This window comes from Calonectris borealis, chromosome 29, assembly GCF_964195595.1.
Source record: "Calonectris borealis chromosome 29, bCalBor7.hap1.2, whole genome shotgun sequence".
NCBI classification, from domain to species: Eukaryota; Metazoa; Chordata; class Aves; order Procellariiformes; family Procellariidae; genus Calonectris; species Calonectris borealis.
The window spans coordinates 4,068,875-4,089,842 of NC_134340.1; the positions used below are offsets into that span (position 1 = coordinate 4,068,875).

A 20,968-nucleotide genomic window follows, 5' to 3' on the forward strand; every position below is an offset into this window, starting at 1 on the left:
GTTCCCATCCTCAGCGTCCACCTGAATAGCAGCTTTGTCATCCCGGCAGGGCGAGGAGGGCGGCCGCTCCTCCGGCAGCGGGGCCAGGGCTCCTCAGGCTGGGTTTGAAGACGTGGAGAGCTTTCGGGGCGGGGAGGGGAATATAAAACATCAAAATCCTCCAATCTGCCCACTTTTAGCACTGCTTAAATGAAAGCTAAAGGGGGCTGATCCCCCCCAGACCCCCGCAGGGGCCAGGGCTGCTGTGCCAGCCACAGAGAATGCCCAAGCCCTTTATTTTTTATACCGAAGTTTATTAGTTTTTAACTTTTAATATATTTAACCTTTTTTTTTTTTAAAAAACAAAAACAACAAAACACGTTTTGGTCTGACGTTGGTTAATGGTCCTTTTCCCCCACCCCTCCGCGCTGGGAGGTCTCGCTGCATCCCGGGTGGATGCGGGAGACAGAGCCAAGCCCGGCTCCTTCCGTCTTCCAAATAAATAGAAACAAACAAAAAAAAAAAAATCAGTTGCAAATTTGTCCTGTTACAGCCGGGGAAGGGACCGGGAGAGGCCACGGAAAGGGAGAGACTCGAAACCCATTTACAGAAGAGAAATGAGGGGATTAAACTCCTCCGTGAGACGCCAGTAGTGACTAAAGCCCGCAGCTTCCCTCCCAGTGTCGTCTCATCCTTCAGCCCCCAAAACACCAGCGCTTCCTCCGCTCCCCCCTCCCAGCCCTCCGAGGGCGGCGGAGCAGGGACTGCGCCGGCTTTTCCACCGCCCTCCCTCGCTCGGTGCCGGCGAAGCCGGGCACGCGTCGGGGAAAGGGCTTCTTCCCGGTGTCCGAAGAGGCAGCTGCAGGACGCGCTCCCCTCCGGCGAGGGGATGGTCGGGAAAAGGGGGAGTAACGCAGGGCTGGAGCCCGGCGAGGGGCTGGAGCCGAGCCCTCCGGCCACAGCCGCCCCCAGGGGGCTGCCGGGAGGGGAAGGAGCCGTCCCGGGGGGATGCCGGCGGGAGCCGTCCTCGCTCTGCCTGTCCCGGGGCACCGCGGTGGATTAAGGCAGCAGGTGAAAGGCAGAAAGGGCACCAACGGTGAGCGTGAGGTGGAGAAGCAGCGACCGCTGCCGCCCCCGGAGCCGCGGCCCCTCTCCGGAGGAGGCGACGGAGGGGGCTGGGGGCCGAGACGGACCCTCCGGGGTCCTGGTTTGCTCTGCTGGACCGGGGAGGGGAGAGGATGGAGGGGACGGGGACCCTGGCGCTGCGCGAGGGTGGCATCGGTGGGATTTGACATCTCACGGGATCGGCCTCCGGCGGGGCCCCCGGCCGCCCCCGCCAGCGCAGAGACGGGGCGAGGGCGCTCAGTCGGTTTTGCGGTGGTTGTTGTTGAGGACGGGGTGGCCGTTGGAGAGGGGCCCGTTCTTCGCCGCCTCCTCCTCCTCCTCCGAGTTGTCCGTCTCTTCACGGTCGCTCCTCTCGTCCTCCACCACCTGCGGGGGGAGAGGGAAAGGAGGGGGGGGTCGGTCAGCGGCAGCCTGTTTTCCTGCCGTGCCTCAGTTTCCCCCATCGCAACCACCGCGGTTTCCTCTCCACCCCAATCCCTCCCCACCAAGGGCTCTCGAAGCCAAGTTTGGGGTCTCCCCTGCAAACCCCCCGCCTCCACCTCGTTCCCGCGGCAGACCCGCACCCTCCATCCACCCCAGCCGCGTCGGCCGGGTCCGGACACGGCCCCTTCGCCCCGCAGCTGCGCCTCCCTGCGGGGCTGGGAGCCCCGAGCCGTCCCCAGGCCCCCTCTTGCCTTTCCAGTTATGAACTTCTGGGCCATGCGGATGATGAGGTAGGCCCAGAAGATGTGCAGCAACAGCAGCACCACCATCATGACGTTGAAGAAGTAGTAGCCGAAGAAGGCAGGGTAGAGCTCCAGCGGATAAACTATCGTGCAGTGCATGATCCTGCCGGGAGACGCAGCTCTGTTACAGGCAGGGACCGGCATCCCACTCCCAGTGGGTCTCCCCACCCCGTGCCTCAGTTTCCCCACCCGTTCACCAGCGACCGGCACTCACCAAAAGGGCAGGATGACCAGGCGGGTGACGATGAAGACGGCGGCGAAGACGATGAAGATGTTGTTGCAGGTGTTTCTCCAGCCGGCGTAGTTGAACATCTTGGCGGACTGCGGGGGCAGAGGGGGGACAGTCGGGGAGGGGACATGGGCCGTGGCGTGGCCGTGGCCGCGGCGGCGGGGAGCGGGCCATACCTCCAGCAGGTAGTCCGACGAGTCGTGCAGAGCCATGATGAGCGTCCCTGCACGGATGTAGTTGGCAAACCAGGAGAAGCTGATGAGGATGATGGTGGCGACGTGGTGGATGATTTGCTCTTTGAAGTCCTGCGCCCAGGAAAGGGGGAGCCGGGGGTTACGGCAGCCTGGCTCCAACCCCCAGGCCCCGCCATCCCTCTCGTCTCCAAGATCCCATCCGTGGCCCCAGATGCCCCCAGCCCCAGGTCCCTAATGCCCACCACGAGGGCGAAGAAAACCCTGCCACGACGCCCCCGTGCCTGCCACCCCTGCCCCAGAGAGCCCCACCGTCGCAGCCCACCTTGCGCTTGACGTCGGAGGCGATGCTGAAGAGCAGGGACCAGTAGAAGGAGAGCTCGATCGTGTAGTACCAGTACTGGGAGGGCACCATGCTCTGAAAGCCAAGAGACAGGCTGGGGGGGATCCTCCGTGTGCCCCAGGGCGCTTCAATCCCCTTCTGTGGGCACCAGCCAGACCCACGGGTGTCCCGGGGACCCTTCTGCACCCCACGGCACGCAAACCCCTGCTCTGCGCGTCAGCCAAGCCCACACGGGTGCCAGAGACACTGCGCAACCCCAGGGAGACCCTCCCGCAGCCCGGGGGCTCCGGCTCCCATCCCTCATCGCCCAGGCAGCTCCTGGGGCGCAGGAAGGGCCGTGGGACGGCGACGGGACGGGGTCGGGTGCTCACCTGGACGGGGTACCCCTTCCACACCTCCCGGAGGTCGTAGAACCAGGGTTTCTGCGGGATGCAGGAGGGAAAGAGAGACAGAGGGGTGTTAGAGGGGGCGGGGGCGCCCACGGGGCCGGGGACGCGCAGGGGAGGGGGCCATACTTACATCCACTATGACAGCCATGCCAGCAATGAAAGCAATAAGGTAAAACGTGAATCGCCAACTGGAAAAAGGAAGCAGAGGGTCCTCAGACGGGCACCGGGGCGAGGGAGGGAGAGGGACGGACCCACCGGCCCCGTATTCCGCCCTCCCAGGGCGGTCCCGGCCAAGCGGCTGCCCCCGCAGCCCCATCCACCGCAGGGACGCGGCCCGCAGGGTGACGGCGACGCCGGGCGCGGGGTCTCACCTGGCCTCCCTGAACTTCTTGAGCAGGCTGGGCCGGTCTTGGTTGCGGCGGCGGCGAAACCAGCGCTCCACCTGCCGCACCGTGCAGCCGCTCTTCTTCGAGAGCATCTCCACGTCGGCCTGGGGGACGGCAGGGACGTCACCGCGGGGCCCCGGCTCTGCCGCTCGCCCTCCCCCAGCCACGTCGAGCCCCTTTTGGGGACCCTCCCGTCCCCTCACCTGCTTGGGGTGTTTGGTGGTGGCAGCGTAAAACTTCTCCAGCACGGCATTGGGGGTGGCTTTTAACCTGATCTTCTCCTTGACGTTCAGTAGCCCGGCCAGCGGGGTGGCCACGTACCTGGGGAAGGAGTAGGGGGGGACAAAATGTCCCCATTTCTGCATCTGGCTGACGTGGCCCCATCGAAGCCACGCAGGGACACACAGCCACTCGGTGCCTCAGTCTCCCCCCCCTGCTACTGCTTCTCCAAGGTGGGTTTCACCACGGGGGAACCCCCCGGGTCCCTCTGTCACCCCAGGGTTGGGGGACCGGCCCCTCACGAAGCGGCAGGGCCGTACCCACCCCAGCGGAGGGTGCCTCCCCCTTCTCCCGCCGTCCCAACAAAGCCCCGTCTGTTCCCGGCCTCGGCTCGCCATTGTTTGCCCAACAAATCGCTCCTTAAACGCCAGGGCCTGCGGCCGACCGTGCCGTGATAAGGGCGGCGGAGGATGCACAAAGCCGGGTTTGTGCGGGGCTGCCAGGGGCAGGTCCCCAGCCCTAAATGCGGGCTGGGGGGGCTAACTGCACCCCAGTAGCGGGACCCCTGGGGTGCCACAGCCACTCCCAGCCGGGCTGAGGTCAGGGCGACACGTCCAGGGGTTCGTCACAGCGTCTCCCCAGCCCCACGCGCAGCCCCGGGGGTGCAGGGAGAGCTGGATCAGGGTCCCCCCCACCCAGGGAAGGCACTCACGTCTCAAAGAGGTGCCGGACGACGAGGAAGAGGAAGGCCAAGGGGAGGGTGATGTAGAGATCGGAGGCTTTGGCATAGACTCGCCCATCCTGGTCCTCCAGGTCGGCCCAGGTGACGTTCGCCGGGAGCCAGAGCCGTTCCCACCAAAAATAGCTGTACAAGGTCTGAAACATGCTGAGAAAAGAGAGAAAAAGAGAGGGCGAGGTGAGGGGGGCAGCACGCACCCCGGGGGAGCGGGGAGGCCCCGCACCGAGGCGGCGGTCGGACCCCGGTCCCGGCTCGCAGCCGGTCACGTCTGCCTCCGGCCGGTGCCACCGGCACGGTCTGCAACGCCCCGGCCGGACCCGGCACCCCACGCCCCACCTCGGCTCCCGGCGAGCCCCCGGCCAAGCCACGCGCCGGGGAGGGTCCGCGGGCCGGTGAAATCCCGCTCGTGCCGCACGGAGCGGCCGGGCACTCGGCTCCGGCAGAGAGGGACTTTGCTCCCTGCAGCGGAGAGGTCAGCGGGTGATGATTAACCGAGGCCGGCTCTCGCTTCCGACCGGCGGGATGGATCCTCCGGAGGGAGGAACCGCGTTCCCGGTACTTCCCCGCGCTGGTACCCCGACGGCACCGCACGGCGTGGCATCAGCCGGGGACGGGCACAACCCCGGGATCGCGGCGGGATGAAGAGGAGGGGGGAAGCCCCCCTGCACCGTTTCTCTCCCGAGCGCTGTGTCCGCACCCCGGGGTTGATCCCGGGCACACAGCCCAGCGCCGGGGTGGGGAAACCGAGGCACGGAGCCCACCGCCACCCCTCGGCCGGGCAGCCGGACCCAGGCGGCCGCACGGCGCAGGATTAGGGATTTGCCGGTGGCACAATGAGCACCTTTGTGCCTTAAAAAGGCGCTGTGCGCTCCGGCCGGGCACGGGGAGGGAGAGGAAGCCCAGCGCTGTCATCGTCACCGCCGCGGCGTGGGGAGCCACCCCCCGCCGTGGGGTCAGCGCATCCCGGCTCTTCCTTCCCCTCCACGCTGGCACCTCCCGGCGTCGGACACGGGCCGATTTTCCCCGCTCCGTGGGAGCCGAGCTCGGGCTCCGTGGGGCTGGGCCGGGGGGGTCCCATCCCCCGGGAGGCAAAGCCCCAACGCGGAGCAGGGATTCAGGCGAGGGACAACCCGGCTCCGCTCCGGGAGGGGGAAGAGGAACCGCCGGGGCCGGTTTTGCAAGTCAAGGCGAGAGCGCGCCGTGACTCCCGCTTAACCGGGACGGGACGGCGGTGCCGCAAACGGGCCGCGGGCAGGTAACGGGCAGGGCAGGCAGGGCAGGCAGCCGGCGCGTGGGAGGGCGCGGGGTGAGGCCCGGGTCAGGGCTCGCGGTTGCTCCCCCGGGGAACCGGGGACGCCGGGGCCCAGCTGACGTCCCGGGGATGGAGAGGAGCCAGAACTGGGTACCGCCGAGCCGGGGGGGGCCGGTACCGTCAGCCGGGCCCCCCGAGGTGATTTTAGGAGCGATCCTGCTGGGAAGTGAGAAAACGCTGACAGTTTTAGGTTACGGAGGAAAAACCGGGGCCGGGAACATCGCTGGACACCGAACCCCGGCCGGGACCCTGCACCGGGGGCTCCCGGGGTGTCCCCCCGCCCCGGCTGGGGGTACCGGGTCACCGCCGGCTGGAGGGACCCGGCGGAGGAAGGAACCCGCCCGGGGGGCCGCACCCCAGCCCCGGCGGGGACGGAGGCCGGGCCCGGGACCTCGCAGCGGGCCGGGGACCTCGCAGCGGGCCGGGGGGGCACCGCCTCCCTCCGGCCACGGCCGCGGCCCGGCCCGCCCCGCCCGGCCGGAGGAGCCGGAGGGCCCCGCCGGGCCCCGGGGCGGGGGATCGAGGCCCGGGACACCCGCGGGCGGAGGCCGGGAGGCACCGGGGGGGCCCCGCCGGGCCCCGGGGCGGACACCCCCCCCCGCCGCAGGCCCTCCGCCGGGCCCGCCCCCCACCAGGCCCGGGCCCAGCACAACGGACAGGCCCGGAGGACTGAGGGGGGGAAACCGGGAACCGGCCCACGCCCCCCCTGCGGCCCGGCCCGAGCCGCCGCCCCGGCCCGGCCCGGCCCTCCCGGAGCGGGGCCGGGCCCGGCGCTGCCCGGCGGCCCCGTCCGCCCCCTTCCCCCCCCCGCCCCTCACTCACGCGCCGCCGCCCGGAGCCGCCGCCGCCGCCTCGCGCTGCCGCTCGCCCCCCCCCCGCGCGCGCCCCGCGCCAGGCAGCGGGCGGGAGTGACGTCACCGCCAACGCCGAGGGCCCGGAGGGGAGCGGGGCCCGCCGAGGGGCGGGGCGGGGCGCCAGGCCTGAGCAATCCATCGCCGGGCCGGGGATCGGCGGGGCGGAGGGAGGCACGGGGAGGGGGGCGGGCCCCGCGCACCCTCCATATGCGCCTTCTGTATGGCCCCTGTGCAGGCCCTATGCTCACCTCTATACGCGCCCTATATGGCCCCTATACACGCCCTATGCTCACCTCTATACACGCCCTATATGGCCCCTATACACGCCCTATGCTCACCTCTATACACGCCCTATATGGCCCCTATACACGCCCTATGCTCACCTCTATACACGCCCTATATGGCCCCTATACACGCCCTATGCTCACCTCTATACACGCCCTATATGGCCGCTATACACGCCCTATGCTCACCTCTATACACGCCCTATATGGCCCCTATACACGCCCTATGCTCACCTCTATACACGCCCTATATGGCCCCTATACATACCCCGGTGTATGCCCTTTGCTCATCCCTCTACACCCCCTATATGCCCCCCTATACACACCCACGTGCACGCCCTATGCTTATCCGTATACAACTTCTGTGCCCCCTATACACACTCCTATGCATACCCTACGCCCTATACACACCCTATTCATCCCTATATACTCCATACGCACCTCGATACATCCCCTTTGGACCCCCATACCCCCCTTTGCATACCCTATATGCCCCCTATAGATACTCCTATGCATACCCTACGCTCACCCCTACACACCCCCTATAGACCCCACTCACCCCACACGCCCCCCCCCGCGCTGGCGGCGGTCCCGGTGGGGGGAGCCCCCTGCCGGCCGCGCCGCGACACCGCACCCCACGGGGGGGACCCGAACCCGCGTGTCCGTGGGGTGCGGAGGGTCCAATCACCCCAAACCCCCACGAACCCGTGCGTCCGTGGGGTGCGGGGGGTCCCGTCACCCCAACCCCCCCCAAGACCCCTCCCAAACCCGCGTGTCCGTGGGTCGTGGAGGCCCCCACTAGTGTCAGACGGCCGGACACGTGTGCATGGGGACGAGTCCTTTATTTGCCAAGGGCTAAGGCCGCGGTTCGGACACGGGGGTGCGCGTGTCCCCGCCCCAGACGCGTGTCCCCCCGCGCCTTGGAGCAGGGACTGAGGGGTGGGACCCCCCCGGGTGGGACCCCCCCGTGTTAAGGCCACTGGAAAGATTTGGGTGGTCCCGGCGGTGGGTGAGGAAGGACACCCCCTCGTGTGCGTCCCCCCCGCTCCTGTCCCCAGGGACCCCCGTGGGGTCTCCCCGGAGGACAGACGAGAGCAGGGAGTCGGGGGGCTCTGGGACCCCACCACACGCCCCGGCATGGCCGGGAGCCAGGGGGCCACGGCGGGGATGGGGCAGGGCCCCCACGGGTGGCCCCCGTGGGGTGCTAGAGGAGGGTGCAGTCCAAGTCCGGCTTCTGCCGCTGCCTCCGCTCTCCGGCCGGCCGGCCACCCGGCTGCGCGCGGCCCTGCGGGCACAAGAAGGGGGCTGGGGACCCGCAGAGACCCCCCACCACCCCAGGGGGACGCTGCCACCCCCCAGCGGGGGGGCGAGGGGGTGAGAAGCACCCGCACCCCACGCCTCAGTCCCAGGAGGGTGCACCCGGTTACCTGCGCTGGGACCTGCTGCTGCCGCTGCTGCTGCTGCTGCTGCTGCTGCTGCTGGTGGTGATGATGATGGTGATGATGGTGATGGTGATACTCCTCCTGCTGCAGCTGGCGAGCGAGCTCCAGGTCACTGAGCGCGGAGGGGTCCTGTCCCTGCTGCTGCTGCAGGGACAGGGCGATCATGTAATCCTGGGGGGGGGTAAGAAAAGAGGGGGGGCTCAGCACAGCGGACCCAACCCCTGCAGCATCCCCCGGCGCTGCGCTGGGACTCAGGTGTCCCCCACTGCCGCCGGTTGTCCCCTACCTGGTCCACTTGTCTCTGCTGGAGCCGGTGGTCCGGGGGGGCCGCGACGGCCCCCTCCTTGCCCGGAGCGTGGCTGAGGTGAAACTCGGTGTCGCAGAAGCAGCTGTCTCCGTCCACGCTGTGGAGGCTCTCCCAGACCACCCGCTCCTCCTGCAGGAAGCCCTGGTCCGTCACCAGCAGGTAGAGGTGGCCCTGGGGAGAGGGGAGAGGGGACAGTCAGCCCCGGCCAGCGCTGGGGGGGTCCCGGGGCAGGGGCCGGAGCCGCACCTTGTGCTTTATCATGGTGCTGAAGTGGTTGTTGCGGAAGAAGACGCTGAGCTCGTCCTCCCTGACGGCGGCCGTGAGCTCGCACAGCCCGTGGTAGGTCAACTGGGAGGCCGTGGACTCCAGGAACTGCTCCGCCACCAGCCCTGGGGCGAGAGCGGGGTGGGAGCGGGGCCGGGGCGTCAAGCACCCCCCCGGGGACCCCCGGGAGCGGGCGGCTGGGCGGCGGGGGGCCGTTACCTTCGCTCACCAGGCTGGAGTCGCTGGCCTGTTTGCAGGTGATGATCTTCTCCACCAGTTGGTTGTAGCTCAGCTTGCCCACGGCTTGCACCACCTCCGGGCTCTGCAGGGAGGGGAAGGGACGGGGCGGGTGAGGACCAGGTCTGCAGGGACCTGCCCTCCCACCCACGGCAGCCCAGCGCAGGGGGAGGATGGTTCAGCTGGAACCTTCCCCAACCAGTTGGACCATTGCTCCATCACGGGGACGTCCAAGAAGCTGAGCTGGTGGCTTTCACCCCGGGGAAGGACCCATGACAGAAGGGTTTGGGTTGGAAGGGACCTTCAGAGATCACCTAGACCCCCCCTTTGCCATGGGCAGGGACATCTTCCACCAGATCAGGTTGCTCAAAGTCCCATCCATAGCATCACAGAAGGGTTTGGGTTGGAAGGGACCTTCAAAGACCATCCAGTCCAACCTCCTGCCCTGGGCAGGGTCATCTTCCATCAGATCAGGCTGCTCAACCTCCTGTCCAACCTGACCTTGAGCACTTCCAAAGCATCCACAGCTTCTCTGGGCAACCTGCTCCAGTGTCTCACCAGCCCTCAGCTCATTCTCCCGCGTCCCTGGACTCATGCAAACCACCGGCCAGGCGGCAGGACAGCCGTGGGGCCAGCTCACCTGGGGGTCCACCAGCCAGCCGTGGTAGAGCGGGACGTTGAGGAGGTCAAAGACGATGCACTCGGGCGTGTACTCGAAGTCCGAGACGCCCGTGAACCTCACGTTGACGTCCAGCCCCGTCGAGAGCTTGGGGAGGACTGTCATGGTGTCGTTGATGTTCTGGGGGGGAAGAAACAAAGGGGGCTTGCTCGGGAAGGGGGTTGGCACCCCAAGTCTTGCAGCCCAAGGCCACCAGTGCTCCCCAAGATGGGGGGGGATCCATTTTTGGGCTGGCCTCGCTCCCCACCTGCTGGAAGTTGAGCTGCAGCCCCTCCGATGGCTCCCGGGGTTGGGTGGACAAGATGCAATCCCCTGCAAGGCAGCGCGGTCAGCGCCCGGCGAGCCGGTTAACCGCGGCACGCCGCCGGCCCGGCAGCGGGGCGGGGGTGACGGGGTCCCCGGGGAGCTCACCCAAATGCGCCATCAGCTCCTCGGCCGTGATCACCTCCTTCTGCGGGGGCAGCTTCACCTGGAAGCACCGAGAGGCTGGGGACCGTCCGCCGGCCCCCTCCCCTCGCGATCCGGGGGGAGTCCAGCCCGACCCCCCTCGCCAGCCCCCCAAGCCCCCCCTGCACCCCGCTTGCCTTCCACTGCAAGAAGAGGATGTTCATGATGGCCAGGAGCGGGCAGGGCCCGTTCTCGCTCTGCGTGATGACGGGCGTCCGTTCGCCTTTCCAGGTGATCCACTTCACGCAATAAAAATCCGCCTCCGCTTCCCGACTCGGGGTCCGGGCGCGGGGGGGCTCAGCCAGTAACGCCACCGCCCCGGCACCCGGGCTGGGCTCGGGGGCACGCGGCAGGGACCCCCCACCCTCTGCGGGCTGCTTCTCCCGAGCATCTTCCCTCGGATGCTCATCGGAGGGGAGACGCGGGGCGCAGCCCGGCTGCCCCGCGCCGGGGCTGGGAGGCACGGCCGCCTCCCCGCCGCGCGCCACGGCCGCTTGCCCGTCCGGTGCCGGGCTCCCCCGGCCGCCAGCCGGCATTTCTTCCCCACCGACGGCCGCCTCCGGGAGCTGGAGGCTCTCTTCGCCGCTGGAAGGGGCCGGGATTGTCCCTTCCTGCTCGGGCGGCTCCTCCATCGGACCCTCACCGTGGTGTCCTGCCTCGAGCGGGTCCGGATCAGGCCCCTGGGAACGCTCCGGGTCCCTCCAGGAACAGCCACATCCCAAACCTCTCCCTTGGAGGGTAAAACTTGGGTATTTCAAGAAGAAATATATATATTAGTCCAATTTGTTTACCAGGTACGGCTCATTTAGCTTAAGACTTTTTCTCCCCCATCCCTTTACTTTCATTTAAAGAATGAAAAATAAAACTGCTGCTCACGCCTCTAAACCGCCGTTAAAAAAATGAATGCCATGGATGCGTGTGGATTTTATCCGCCTCCCGTTTGCAAGGAAAGAGGGAAAATCCCAAACCAACCTGGGAGGAATTCAATGGAGCCAAAGCGGCTTGGAGGAAAGGTCGGAGTCCTGCGCTTCCGCCGGGGTTTTCCTGCAAACTCAGCCCGGCGAAGATGCTCCTGCGGAGAGATTTGGGAAATTTGGCTTTTAAAGAGTCAAGAGATTTGAATAAATTGGCTTTTAAATGCTTGAGAGATTGGAAAATTTGGCTTTGAAATATTCAAGAGATTTGGAAAATTTGGCTTTTAAATGCTCAGGAGATTTGGAAAATTCGGCTTTGAAATATTCAAGAGATTTGGAAAATTTGGCTTTTAAATGCTCAGGAGATTTGGAAAATTCGGCTTTGAAATAGTCAAGAGATTTGGAAAATTCGGCTTTGAAATATTCAAGAGATTTGGAAAATTTGGCTTTTAAATGCTCAGGAGATTTGGAAAATTTGGCTTTGAAATATTCAAGAGATTTGGAAAATTTGGCTTTTACAGACCCCGTGCAGGTGGGAGCGCGGCTGCTCCGGCTTCGACGCAGCTTTCTGCCCCGTCCGTGCCCGGTGCCCCCGCCGCGGCGCGGCCGCCCCCGCCGGCTCAGCGGGAGATCTGAGCCCTAATCCGCCTCCGCCCGGCGCGGGCTGCGCTCGCGGCCGTCGTGGGGGGCCGGACCCTCTTTCCGCCCCCCCTATTCCCAAGGGAGCCGGGGATGCTCGGAGAGGGGTGCGGGTGACAACGGTGATAAACGGTGATGGAAACACCCGGGGAGGGTGGAAATTGGGGGGAAAAGGGGTTTTTTTGGGGAGGTGGCGAAAGCCAAGGAAAAAACCAAGGGGGTCGGTGCCCTCCGAGCTGTTCCCGTCTTTTTTGGGGCCGGAGCGGCGGGGTCTTGGGGGAAAGAAAAGGAAGGGGACGGTGCCCGAAGGTAACCATCTATCTATTTATTGTAAGTAAATAAATAGAGAAATAAATAAATAAATACTGCAGAGATAAATAGAGAAATAAATAAGTAAATAAATATTCTTGAGAGGTAAATAGATCTACAGATAAATAAATAAATAGTGTTAGTAAATAAACAATATTCTTGATGGATGGGTAGATAAATAGATAGATAAAGCAACGTTCTTAAAGAAAGAAATAAAGAAATGGTCTTCATAAATAAATAGCACGGAGATAAATATTCTTGATAGCTGGGTAAATAGCTATGTGGGTCAGTAAATAAATAGTGTTATTAACTAAACAAATAATGATCTTGACCGACAGGTAAGCAGATAGATAAATAAATATTCTTAATGACTAACTAACTATCTTTATGAAGAAATACAACACGATACGACGCGGTACAATACAACGTTCTTTAAAAAGGAACCCAACCAGAGGCCGGCGGCGTGCCTGCCGAGGAGCGGGCGCTGCCTCCCCACCCCGCTGCCCTGCGCCGAGCCCGCGGCGCCCGCTCCCGCCGCACCGGCCCCACCAGAAGCCGGGTCGGCGGCCGGCGAGGCGCCGGGAGCCGGAAAAACCGGCTGTGGGCGGCTGGTCCGGCCCTGGCCGGCGGGCGCCGGGGTGGGTTGGGGCCGGCGAGGGCTCCGGGTGCCGCCCTGCCTCAGTTTCCCCACCTGGCAGCAGGGACAGGCCCGAGCATCAGCCCCTCGACCCACCTCCGCTGCCCCCAGAACACCCCAAACCAACCCAAAATGTCGCTCCCACAGCCCCGGCGTCGCCCTCGACCCGCGCCCGCCCGCCGCGGCACCACCGGGGTGGGGGGGTCACCCACCCCGGCCCCCCCCGAGTGCCCCCCGGTGCCCCCGGCCCCGCTCTTACTTCGCAGCCCTTTTGCTGCCGTCGTTCCCCCGCTCCCTCCTTCTTTTCCTCCTTTTTCCTCCTTTTTCCGCCTTTTTCCTTCTTTTTTCCTTCCTTTTCCTCCTTTTTTCCTTCTTTTTTCCTCCTTTTTCCTTCTTTATCCTTCCTTCTTTCCTCCTTTTTCCTTTTTTCCTCCTTTTTCTTCTTTTCACTTTTTTCCTCCTTTCTCCTTCTTTTTTCCTATTTTATTCCTCCGTTTTCCTCTTTTCCTTCTTTATTCCTCCTTTTTCCTTCTCGTTTCCTCCTTTCCCCCTCCTTTTTCCGCCGTTTTCCCTCGTTATTCCTCCTTTTTGCTGCAGTTTGCTCCTTTTCCCTCCTTTTCCCGTCTTTACGTTTCCTTTTCCCCTTCGTTTTCCCTTTCCCCCCTCGCTCCCCGGCCCCCCTCTCCCCGGCCGCGGAGGCCTGCTCCCCGCCGCCCAGCCCCGCTCCGGCGCTCTGCCGGGGAGGCGGATTTACGGCGGGCCGGAGGCGGAGGAGGACGGGCAGGAGGGGTGGAGAGCGCAGGCAGCTGCCTGCAACGCCGCCCCGCCGCCGCTGCCCTCCGGCACGCCGAGGCGAGCCGCCGGCTTCCGCGGGCGAGGCCTGGCTGCCGGTGGCACCCAAAGTCACCGGTTTTCCGGTTTCTTCCCCGTTTTGAGGCCTGGCGGCCGGTGGCACCGAAAGTCACCGATTTTCTGGTTTCTTCCCTGTTTTTGAGGCCTGGCGCTGGGCAGGAGGAAGGGGGCGGTGGGTGCCCCCCGCTTTCACCCGCTGACGGGCCGACGGCTCGCGGCCGTGGTGGGTCCGCTGGCCCCCGGCCACCGGTAGCTAGTCACCGGTTACCGGTGACGGGCGGGATGGGGCGACGCCATCCTGGGGTGTAATAAAGTTTGGGGGGGCACGGCACATCTGGGGGGGCCTGGGGGGCCAGGCCTGGCCGGGGGGGGTCTGGGGTGTCGGGGGAGGTTGGGGTGTTGGGGGGTGCTAGGGGGGTTTGGGGGGGGTTGGGGTGTCGGGGGGGTTGGGGGGGTTTCGTGTGTCAGGGGGGTTTGGGGTGTCCGGAGAGGTTGGGGTGTCGAGGGGGGTTTAGGGGTGCTGGGGGGGGTTGGGGGGGTTGGAGGTGTCAGGAAGGTTTGGGGGTGTTGGGGGTGTTGGGGGTGTTGGGGGGGGTTGGGGGTGTTGGGGAGGGTTGGGGGTGTTGGGGGGGTTAACGGGTGTCGAGGGGGTTGGGAGTGTTGGGGGGGGTTTGGGGTGCAAAGAGGGTTTGGGGGTGTTGTTTGGGGGTGTTGCTTGGGGGTGTTGCTTGGGGGTGTTGTTTGGGGGTGTTGCTTGAGGGTGTCGGGGGGATTGAGGTGTCGAGGGGGCTTTGGGGTGCCAGGAGAGTTTCAGGGTGTCAAGAGGGTGTGGGGAGGGGGGGGATGGGGTTATCAGGGAGGGTTACGGGGTGTCAGGAGAGTTTGGGGGTGCCAGGGGGGTTGGGGTGTCGGGGGGGGGCGTTGGGGTTGCCACCCCCCCTCAGCCCCGCCCGCGCGGGCTGCCGGGAAGGGGGCGGGGGCAGCGGCGGGGGGCGTGGCCCCACGCCGCTGCCCCGCCCCCTTCCCGGCAGCCCGCGCGGGAGACCACGCCCCGAGGCCTGAGGAGGGCCGCGGGGGGCGGGGGGGGCCGGGCCGTACTGGGCCGTACCGGGTTATACTGGGCCGTACTGGGCTGGGCGGGGCCGGGCGGGTTGCGGCGCGGATCGCCGCCGTTATGGAGCGGTTCGTGGAGGGGAACCGGGCGGCTCTGCAGGTAGCGGGGTCGGGGGGCGCGGGACAGAGGCCGGGCGCTGGGGGGGGGGGCAGTGGGGACTGGGTGCAGGGGGAGGTGGGTGCCCGGGGAGCGGGGTGCAGGGGGGAGCTGGGTCCATGGGGACTGGGAGCCCGGGAAAGGAGGGTGCAGGGGGGGAGTGGGGTGCACGGGGAGCGGGGTGCAGGGGGGCACAGGGTGCCCAGGGACTGGGGTGCAGGGGGCACAGGGTGCCCAGGGACTGGGGTGCAGGGGGGACTGGGATCCATGGAGACTGGGTGCCCATGGACTGGGGTGCAGCGGGAGATGGGTGCCCAGGGGAGCGGGGTGCAGGGGGGCACAGGGTGCCCAGGGACTTGGGGTGCAGCAGGGACTGGGTGCCCAGGGGAGCGGGGTGCAGGGGGGCACAGGGTGCCCAGGAAAGCAGGGTGCAGGGGGGAGCTGGGTGCCCAGGGGAGCAGGGTGCATGGGGACTGGGGTGCAGAGGGCTTGGGGTGCGTAGGGAATGGGTGCCCAGGGGCTTGGGGTGCAGGGAGGAGCTGGGTCCGTGGGAACTGGGTGCCCGGGGCAAGTGGGCTGCATGGGGGGAGCAGGGCGCTCAGGGGCTTGGGGTGCATGGGGGACTGGGGTGCAGGGGGGAGCAGGGTGCAGGGGCACTGGGTGCCCAGGAAAGCGGGGTGCAGGGAGGAGCAGGGTGCCCAGGGGAGCAGGGTGCAGGGGGAGCAGGGTGCACAGAGGACCAAGGCCCCTGAGTGGGGTGCACCCATCTCCCCTGGAGAGAGGGGCTGGTCGTGTGCTGCCCCTCGGCCCGCGACAGCCGCACCGGGGACACCCCAAGCCACTTCCACGGCCGGGGGCTCCCCAGCACCCCCCACCCAAGCCCTGCAGCCTCCTCTGGTCTCGCAGCACGTGGGTGCAGGTCCCTCGACCTGCTACGGGGTTAATGCGGCAGGCGGCTCTGGGTTGTTTACTTCCTCGGCTTATACCGAATAAATGAGCGAATCTGGGTTATGGCACGAAATAATTGTCACCGAAAAAGGGCCTGGAGACGGGGCGGCTCCCTCGAGCGTGACAGGACGGGCGCCAGCAGCCGGGGACGGGGGATTTGCGGGGTGACATTTTTTTCTTGCTGCTGCAGGCAAGAAAAAAGGGTGAAATGTTGTGGTTTGGGGGACAGCCAGCCCCAAAGTCACCGTCTCTGGAAAAACACCTTTGGTCTGGGGTTAAAATACGACCGTTCCCAGGGCTGCGATGGCGTCCCCGGGGTGGGGAGGTCCCCGTCCCCGCTGCCACGGTCACTCATGGCCGAGCTGGGTTTTCCCGTTCTCCCCGATGCGCCCAGTTTCGCACACGTGCCCCAAAAACGTGAGGCTTTCGTGCCAGAAATGGACCCCGGCCGGGTCTCGTCCCACGGGCGCGGGGCCGGTCGGTGCTTCGGGGATGCCAGGAGCCCGTCCGCTGCTGGCGGCAGCTGGGAGATGGGTGCCGGCGGGTGGCATCTGTGGGTGGCGAAGGGGAAGGGACCGGCCCGGGGGGCTGTGGAGGACGGGGACGCGTCGCTGCCGCGCCTGACGCCTCCCGCCCCGGCAGGATCACGTCCGGCGTCACCGGGAGGTCCACGTGGTGATGGGCAACGAGGCCTGTGACCTGGACTCCACCGTCTCGGCACTGGCCCTGGCTCATTTCCTGGCGAAGGTGAGGCTCGCCCGCTGGCTCGGGGACAAACGGTGGCTTGGGGGACGCCTCACCGGGTGTCACCCCCCTGCCGCAGACCTCCCCAGCGCCCAAAGCCGCCTTCATCCCGGTGCTGAACATCCCTCGCGCCGACTTCGCCCTCCGGACGGAGACGACGTTCCTGCTGCGGGAGCAGGGCATCCCCGCCGCCGCCCTCATCTTTCGGGACGAGATCGACCTGGGGGGGCTGCACCGCGCCGGGCTGCTCTCCCTGACGCTGGTCGATCACCACGTCCTGCCTGGGTGAGCCGGGGGGACACGGGGACAACCGGGGCCACCCACCCGAAGCTTCACGTTTCCTTGCTTGATTTTGGCCCAGGGTGGGTAAAACTTTTCCCTTTCTGGGGTGTTTTTAGGGTAGGAGGAGAGGAACAAAGGGGGTTTCCAGGCTCGGCTGGGGGTGACGCATGGCAGCTGCACCCCAGGGCTGTGCCGGGGGTCTCACCTTCCCCGTCTCGCCCGCCAGCGCCGACGCAGCCCTGGAAGAGGCCGTGGTGGAGGTCCTCGATCACCGGCCGTTGGAACGGGACCGAGCTCCCGGCTGCCAGGTGACAGCAGAGCCGGTGGGCTCCTGCGCCACGCTGGTGACGGAGCGGATCGCCCAAGGTCCCCCGGGCGTGCTGGACAGACCCACGGCCGCGCTGCTGCACGGTGAGGACAGGCGGCCCTCGCTGAGCCCCATCCGAGGGGGACGGTGACGACTGATGGCCCCCGGTTGTCCCCCCCAGGCACCATCCTCCTGGACTGCGTCAACCTGAGCCCGGCGGCCGGCAAAGTGACGCCCAGGGACGTGGCGTGCGTCTCCCTGCTCGAGGCGAGGTTCCCCGAGCTGCCGGCCCGCGACGCTGTCTTCGAAGCCCTGCAAGCGGCCAAGTTTGACGTCTCGGGTCCGTGTGCCGGGGCGGTGGCGTCTGGGGTCTGGCTGGGAGCGGGTCCGGGGACAGAGCCCTCTCCCTGGGGACAAGGACGTGTCCCCGGGGCTCACGCTCGGCCCCTTTCACCTCCCAGGGCTGACGACGGAGCAGATGCTGCGGAAGGACCTCAAAGTCCTCTCCGGCGACGAGCTGCTCCTCGCCGTCAGCGCCATTTACGTGGACCTGGAGGTGAGGCTCGGGGCGGGGAATCCGAGGCGGAGGTGGCACGGCGGGGACAGCGGGGTGACGCCAGCGTCTCTCCCCCTCCAGACCTTCCTGCGCCGGCCCGGCTTGCTGCAGGACCTGGATGCTTTCTGCCAAGCTCGGGGCTACGCGGGGCTGGTGGCCATGATGATCTCTTTTAACGAGCACAACGAGCCCTCCCGGCAGCTCGCGGTCTACAGCCGGCGCGAGACCCTCCAGAGCGCGGTGAGTGGGGGGGGCCGGGCACCCCAAACCCTCAGCGTGGGGGTCTGGGGCAGTTCTCAGCTGCGGCGCTGGGGTTTGCCCCGAAATCCCCTGATTCTGGGGGTGCTGGGGGGGGTCCCAGCCGCCGCGCTCCCTCCCTTGCAGGTGTGCCGGGCGCTGGAGGAGGCGACGGCGCCGTCCCTGCAGCTCCAGCCCCTCCCGAGCCCCTGGTCCTGCGTGGGCGCCTACGCCCAGGGCAACGCTTTGGCATCGCGGAAGAAGGTCCTGCCCATCCTGCGGGCAGCCCTGGGGGGGCCGGGCGCTGCCGGGGGGCCGGAGGAGGAGGTGGTCCCGCCGCCCACCCCGATGAACAGCCTGGTGGAGGAATGCCCGCTGGCACAGGCCGTGCCCCCCCTCTGTCCCCAGGACGTCCTGGAGCGGGTCAGCCGCATCGCCGCCGGGCAGCCCCCCGGCTCCCCAAAATAAAAGCGGGTACCTGGCGGCTTTTGGGGGCCGTACGAGGAGGTGGGGCCCCTGGGCAGGTCTCGGCGGGGTGCCCAGGCATGGGGGGGTTGCAGCCGCCTTCGTTAGAGCTCGGCTCCCTTCGTTAGAGCTCGGCTCCCTGCGGAGATGGGTCCTCGTTGCAGTTTGCCCCCCGATGGGGTCCTGCCGCCCCGATGGCACTGCGGGGGTTTGGTCCCCCAGGGTGGGTTTTCGGGGACCCTGCGGGCAGCAGGGCCGGGGCAGCACTCGCACCCACTTAACGAAGGCGCTGGAGGGGGTTAACGAGCTCTTGCCGTTCTTCCTCCCTTGGGGAGGCTGCTGGGGCCCTGGGTGGTGGGTCCGGACGCGCAGCCAGCCCGGGACTGTCACCCGCGCGCTCCGAGGATTAAATTTCCCTCTTTCCTTCCGCTTCTGGCTCTCGACTCTTCTTCCGGGACGGGTCCGGCGCTGCCCCGCTCACCGCGGGGGTGCCCGGCGCGGCCCCTGCCCTCCCCACAGGCATCCCAGGGAGCGAACCCCCTCTTTTCCTGGGGTGCAAACCCCCCTGCCAACACCCCCCGCGTTAGAGGAGCATTTCAGGGCCCCCTAGCGTGGACCAGGATGGGGGCTCGGTGTGGCTGAACCCCCAAATCCAGCCCAGCCGGGAGGAAACCGGTTATGCCGCAATGAGCCATGGACTCTGCCGGCTGTGAATGCGGCCAAACCAGTTTGGATGAGCCACCAGCGCCGTCACTGGAGCCCTTCACTGGTGGGGAGCCACAGGGCGAGAGGGGCTGCCCAGAGAGGTGAGCAGCCCTGGTGCCGGGAGTCTCCGAGGTCTCGTAGAGGGTTGAGCAGGGCTGCGATGGGGGTCCCCGGGGACCCCATCTCCTTGCGGCCGGGCGCACCCGTTCGTACCCACTTTCGGTTTGGAAATGGGGCGGGAAAGGTGGGAAACGGGGGTGGTTGGTGTGGAGCTGCTGGGGGATGTCAGAGCCCCGGGGGAGCTGGTCCCCGAGCTGGGGCCGGCGTCTCTCCCTGCAGGTGGCAAGGATGGCCGCGGTGACGGCCACCGGGGATGACCTGGACCTGCGCCAGGAGTGGCAGGACGAGGACTTCCCCGGGTAAGGGGGCAATGGGAACCCTACCCCCAAACCCACTCCGCCCCCCGGGGTCCCGCTGACCCCCCGGCCTTGGCCCCGCCAGGCCGCTGCCGGAGGGGTGCCCGGGGGCCGGGGGTGCCCCCCGGCGCATGCGGAGGCGGCTGCCGGCGCCGGAGCGGACCGAGAGCGCCGAGCGCTCACCCGACGCCAGCATCGACCTCGACCTGGACGCGCTGGAGACGCCCTCGGGCAGCGACGGCTTCGAGTGGGAGGGTGAGACCCGGCTGGGGTGGGGGCGCGGGGGCCCCCCAGGTTTCTCCCCCCCAGTGCCGCGCTAACCGGGTGCCCGCAGAGGGGCTGCCGCACGCCTGGGGCTTCGCCGAGGGGGCCGGCAGCCGGCGGGGGCCGGAGACGAAGGACGAGCGGCCGGAGGAGAGCGTGGATCTGAGCGCGGTGGAGCCCTACGGCCGGGTCCTCTCCCATGGGGGTAACGCGGGGATGGGCGCCCGGGGTGGGACCCCTGGGTCCCCTCCCCCAGCCCGCTGGGTCCGGGGGGGACGGGGGGACGACAGGCGCTGGCTGTGCCACCCTCTGCTCCGGCCAGGGTACCACGGCGAGGGCTTCGGGGCCATCCTGCTCTTCGCCGCCTGCCACCTCCCGGACAGCGGCATCCCCCGGTACGGCTACGTGATGGAGAACCTGCTCAGGTGGGGACCCCGGGCGGGCCAGGATCCTTCCCACGCCCCCCGTGCCTCAGTTTCCCCAGGCTGACGGGCCGCGCCGTCCCTCCAGGTACATCGTGGGCACCCTGGAGAGGACGGTGGCCGACCGCTACGTCCTGGTGTGCCTGAGTGGGGCGGCAGCCTGGGCGCAGATCCCCCCCTTCGGCTGGATGAAACGGTGCTACCGGGCTATGGATCAGCGGTGAGCGTGCCGGGGCGGGGCGGCAGCGAGCGTGCCGGGCTGGCGCTGAGCCCTGGAGCATCCCGGTCCTTCCCAGGCTCCGGAAGAGCCTCCAGGCTGTGATCATCGTCCACCCCACCTGGTACATCAAGGCACTCGTGACGCTCTCCCGGCCCTTTCTCAGGTAGGGTTGCTCGCACCCGCGCGTGCGAGGCCTCGCACGGGGACGGTCGCCTCCTCCCCGGGCCTTCCCGTACCAGCCCCTGGTGAACCGGCCCCGTCACACGAGGGTGTAACGAGCTGGGGGGTCTCGGCGCCCCCCACCTCCCCCAGCCCCACCTTCAGCAGCAAGGTCCGGTTCGCCGCCAGCCTGCGGGAGCTCTCCCGGCTCGTCCCCGTGGAGCCGCGGCACGTCCCCGAGCCCGTCCGGCGGTGAGTGCCCTGCCCGGGGCCGGGCGTTGCGGGGGCTCGTGGGGTGCCGGCCACGGATGCTCTTCTCCCCCCGCAGGCTGGAGCCGAGCTGGGACGGCAGCCGGGATGCGACGCGGTGACAGGGACACGCAGGGACAAGCGGTGGCATCAGGGGCTCTCAGCGTGCCCAAAGAGGTCCCCGAGCACCCACGGGTGAATAAAGGCATGGACGGGAGCGCGGTGCCCAGCGTGTGTGGGGCGTCTCGGCTTTTCCTGGCAAATTTGGCCGCCCCGGTAGCA

The 20,968-nt window shown here is 67.2% G+C and overlaps 5 protein-coding genes across 11 annotated transcripts; 3 read left to right on the forward strand and 2 right to left on the reverse strand.

Annotated features, from left to right (window-relative positions):
• Window positions 1–272: 272 nt before the first annotated feature.
• CERS2 (ceramide synthase 2) lies at window positions 273–6,560 on the reverse strand. Of its 2 annotated transcripts, none has more exons than XM_075176315.1 (11): window positions 6,460–6,560; window positions 4,299–4,472; window positions 3,571–3,688; window positions 3,353–3,471; window positions 3,112–3,169; window positions 2,964–3,014; window positions 2,575–2,667; window positions 2,235–2,363; window positions 2,044–2,150; window positions 1,779–1,932; window positions 273–1,470 (listed from the first exon to the last, which is right to left on the reverse strand). In XM_075176315.1, the coding sequence occupies exons 2-11, from the start codon at window positions 4,469–4,471 to the stop codon at window positions 1,342–1,344; spliced, it is 1,131 nt and encodes a 376-aa protein (XP_075032416.1). In that variant the 5' UTR covers window position 4,472; window positions 6,460–6,560; the 3' UTR covers window positions 273–1,341. The 2 variants fall into 2 exon arrangements, with proteins under 2 accessions (XP_075032416.1, XP_075032417.1); XM_075176316.1 differs by lacking the exon at window positions 6,460–6,560 and adding an exon at window positions 4,662–5,948.
• Window positions 6,561–7,598: 1,038 nt separating this feature from the next.
• Window positions 7,599–11,223, reverse strand: MINDY1 (MINDY lysine 48 deubiquitinase 1). 2 transcript variants are annotated; one of them, XM_075176189.1, is made up of 10 exons: window positions 11,124–11,223; window positions 10,289–10,895; window positions 10,116–10,173; window positions 9,952–10,016; window positions 9,666–9,824; window positions 9,008–9,110; window positions 8,771–8,913; window positions 8,504–8,653; window positions 8,203–8,388; window positions 7,599–8,060 (listed from the first exon to the last, which is right to left on the reverse strand). In XM_075176189.1, exons 2-10 carry the CDS (start codon window positions 10,781–10,783, stop codon window positions 7,980–7,982), a joined length of 1,440 nt encoding a protein of 479 aa, XP_075032290.1. In that variant the 5' UTR covers window positions 10,784–10,895; window positions 11,124–11,223; the 3' UTR covers window positions 7,599–7,979. The 2 variants fall into 2 exon arrangements, with proteins under 2 accessions (XP_075032290.1, XP_075032289.1); XM_075176188.1 differs by having other exon boundaries at window positions 8,504–8,695.
• Window positions 11,042–13,811, forward strand: LOC142094108 (uncharacterized). The gene is made up of 2 exons (XM_075175946.1): window positions 11,042–11,223; window positions 12,910–13,811. The coding sequence occupies exons 1-2, from the start codon at window positions 11,055–11,057 to the stop codon at window positions 13,809–13,811; spliced, it is 1,071 nt and encodes a 356-aa protein (XP_075032047.1). The 5' UTR covers window positions 11,042–11,054.
• Window positions 13,651–18,680, forward strand: PRUNE1 (prune exopolyphosphatase 1). Of its 3 annotated transcripts, none has more exons than XM_075176190.1 (8): window positions 13,651–13,725; window positions 16,303–16,407; window positions 16,484–16,689; window positions 16,913–17,097; window positions 17,175–17,333; window positions 17,455–17,549; window positions 17,631–17,789; window positions 17,934–18,680. In XM_075176190.1, exons 2-8 carry the CDS (start codon window positions 16,339–16,341, stop codon window positions 18,252–18,254), a joined length of 1,194 nt encoding a protein of 397 aa, XP_075032291.1. In that variant the 5' UTR covers window positions 13,651–13,725; window positions 16,303–16,338; the 3' UTR covers window positions 18,255–18,680. The 3 variants fall into 3 exon arrangements, with proteins under 3 accessions (XP_075032291.1, XP_075032293.1, XP_075032292.1); XM_075176192.1 differs by lacking the exon at window positions 13,651–13,725 and adding an exon at window positions 14,587–14,715; XM_075176191.1 differs by lacking the exon at window positions 13,651–13,725 and adding an exon at window positions 14,606–14,715 and having other exon boundaries at window positions 17,911–18,680.
• On the forward strand, window positions 18,673–20,903 carry BNIPL (BCL2 interacting protein like). Of its 3 annotated transcripts, XM_075176195.1 has the most exons (9): window positions 18,673–19,057; window positions 19,296–19,375; window positions 19,458–19,627; window positions 19,707–19,841; window positions 19,959–20,061; window positions 20,147–20,278; window positions 20,355–20,441; window positions 20,591–20,689; window positions 20,766–20,903. In XM_075176195.1, the coding sequence occupies exons 2-9, from the start codon at window positions 19,305–19,307 to the stop codon at window positions 20,806–20,808; spliced, it is 840 nt and encodes a 279-aa protein (XP_075032296.1). In that variant the 5' UTR covers window positions 18,673–19,057; window positions 19,296–19,304; the 3' UTR covers window positions 20,809–20,903. The 3 variants fall into 3 exon arrangements, with proteins under 3 accessions (XP_075032296.1, XP_075032294.1, XP_075032295.1); XM_075176193.1 differs by having other exon boundaries at window positions 18,923–19,057; window positions 19,707–20,061; XM_075176194.1 differs by lacking the exon at window positions 18,673–19,057 and having other exon boundaries at window positions 19,163–19,375.
• Window positions 20,904–20,968: the final 65 nt, after the last annotated feature.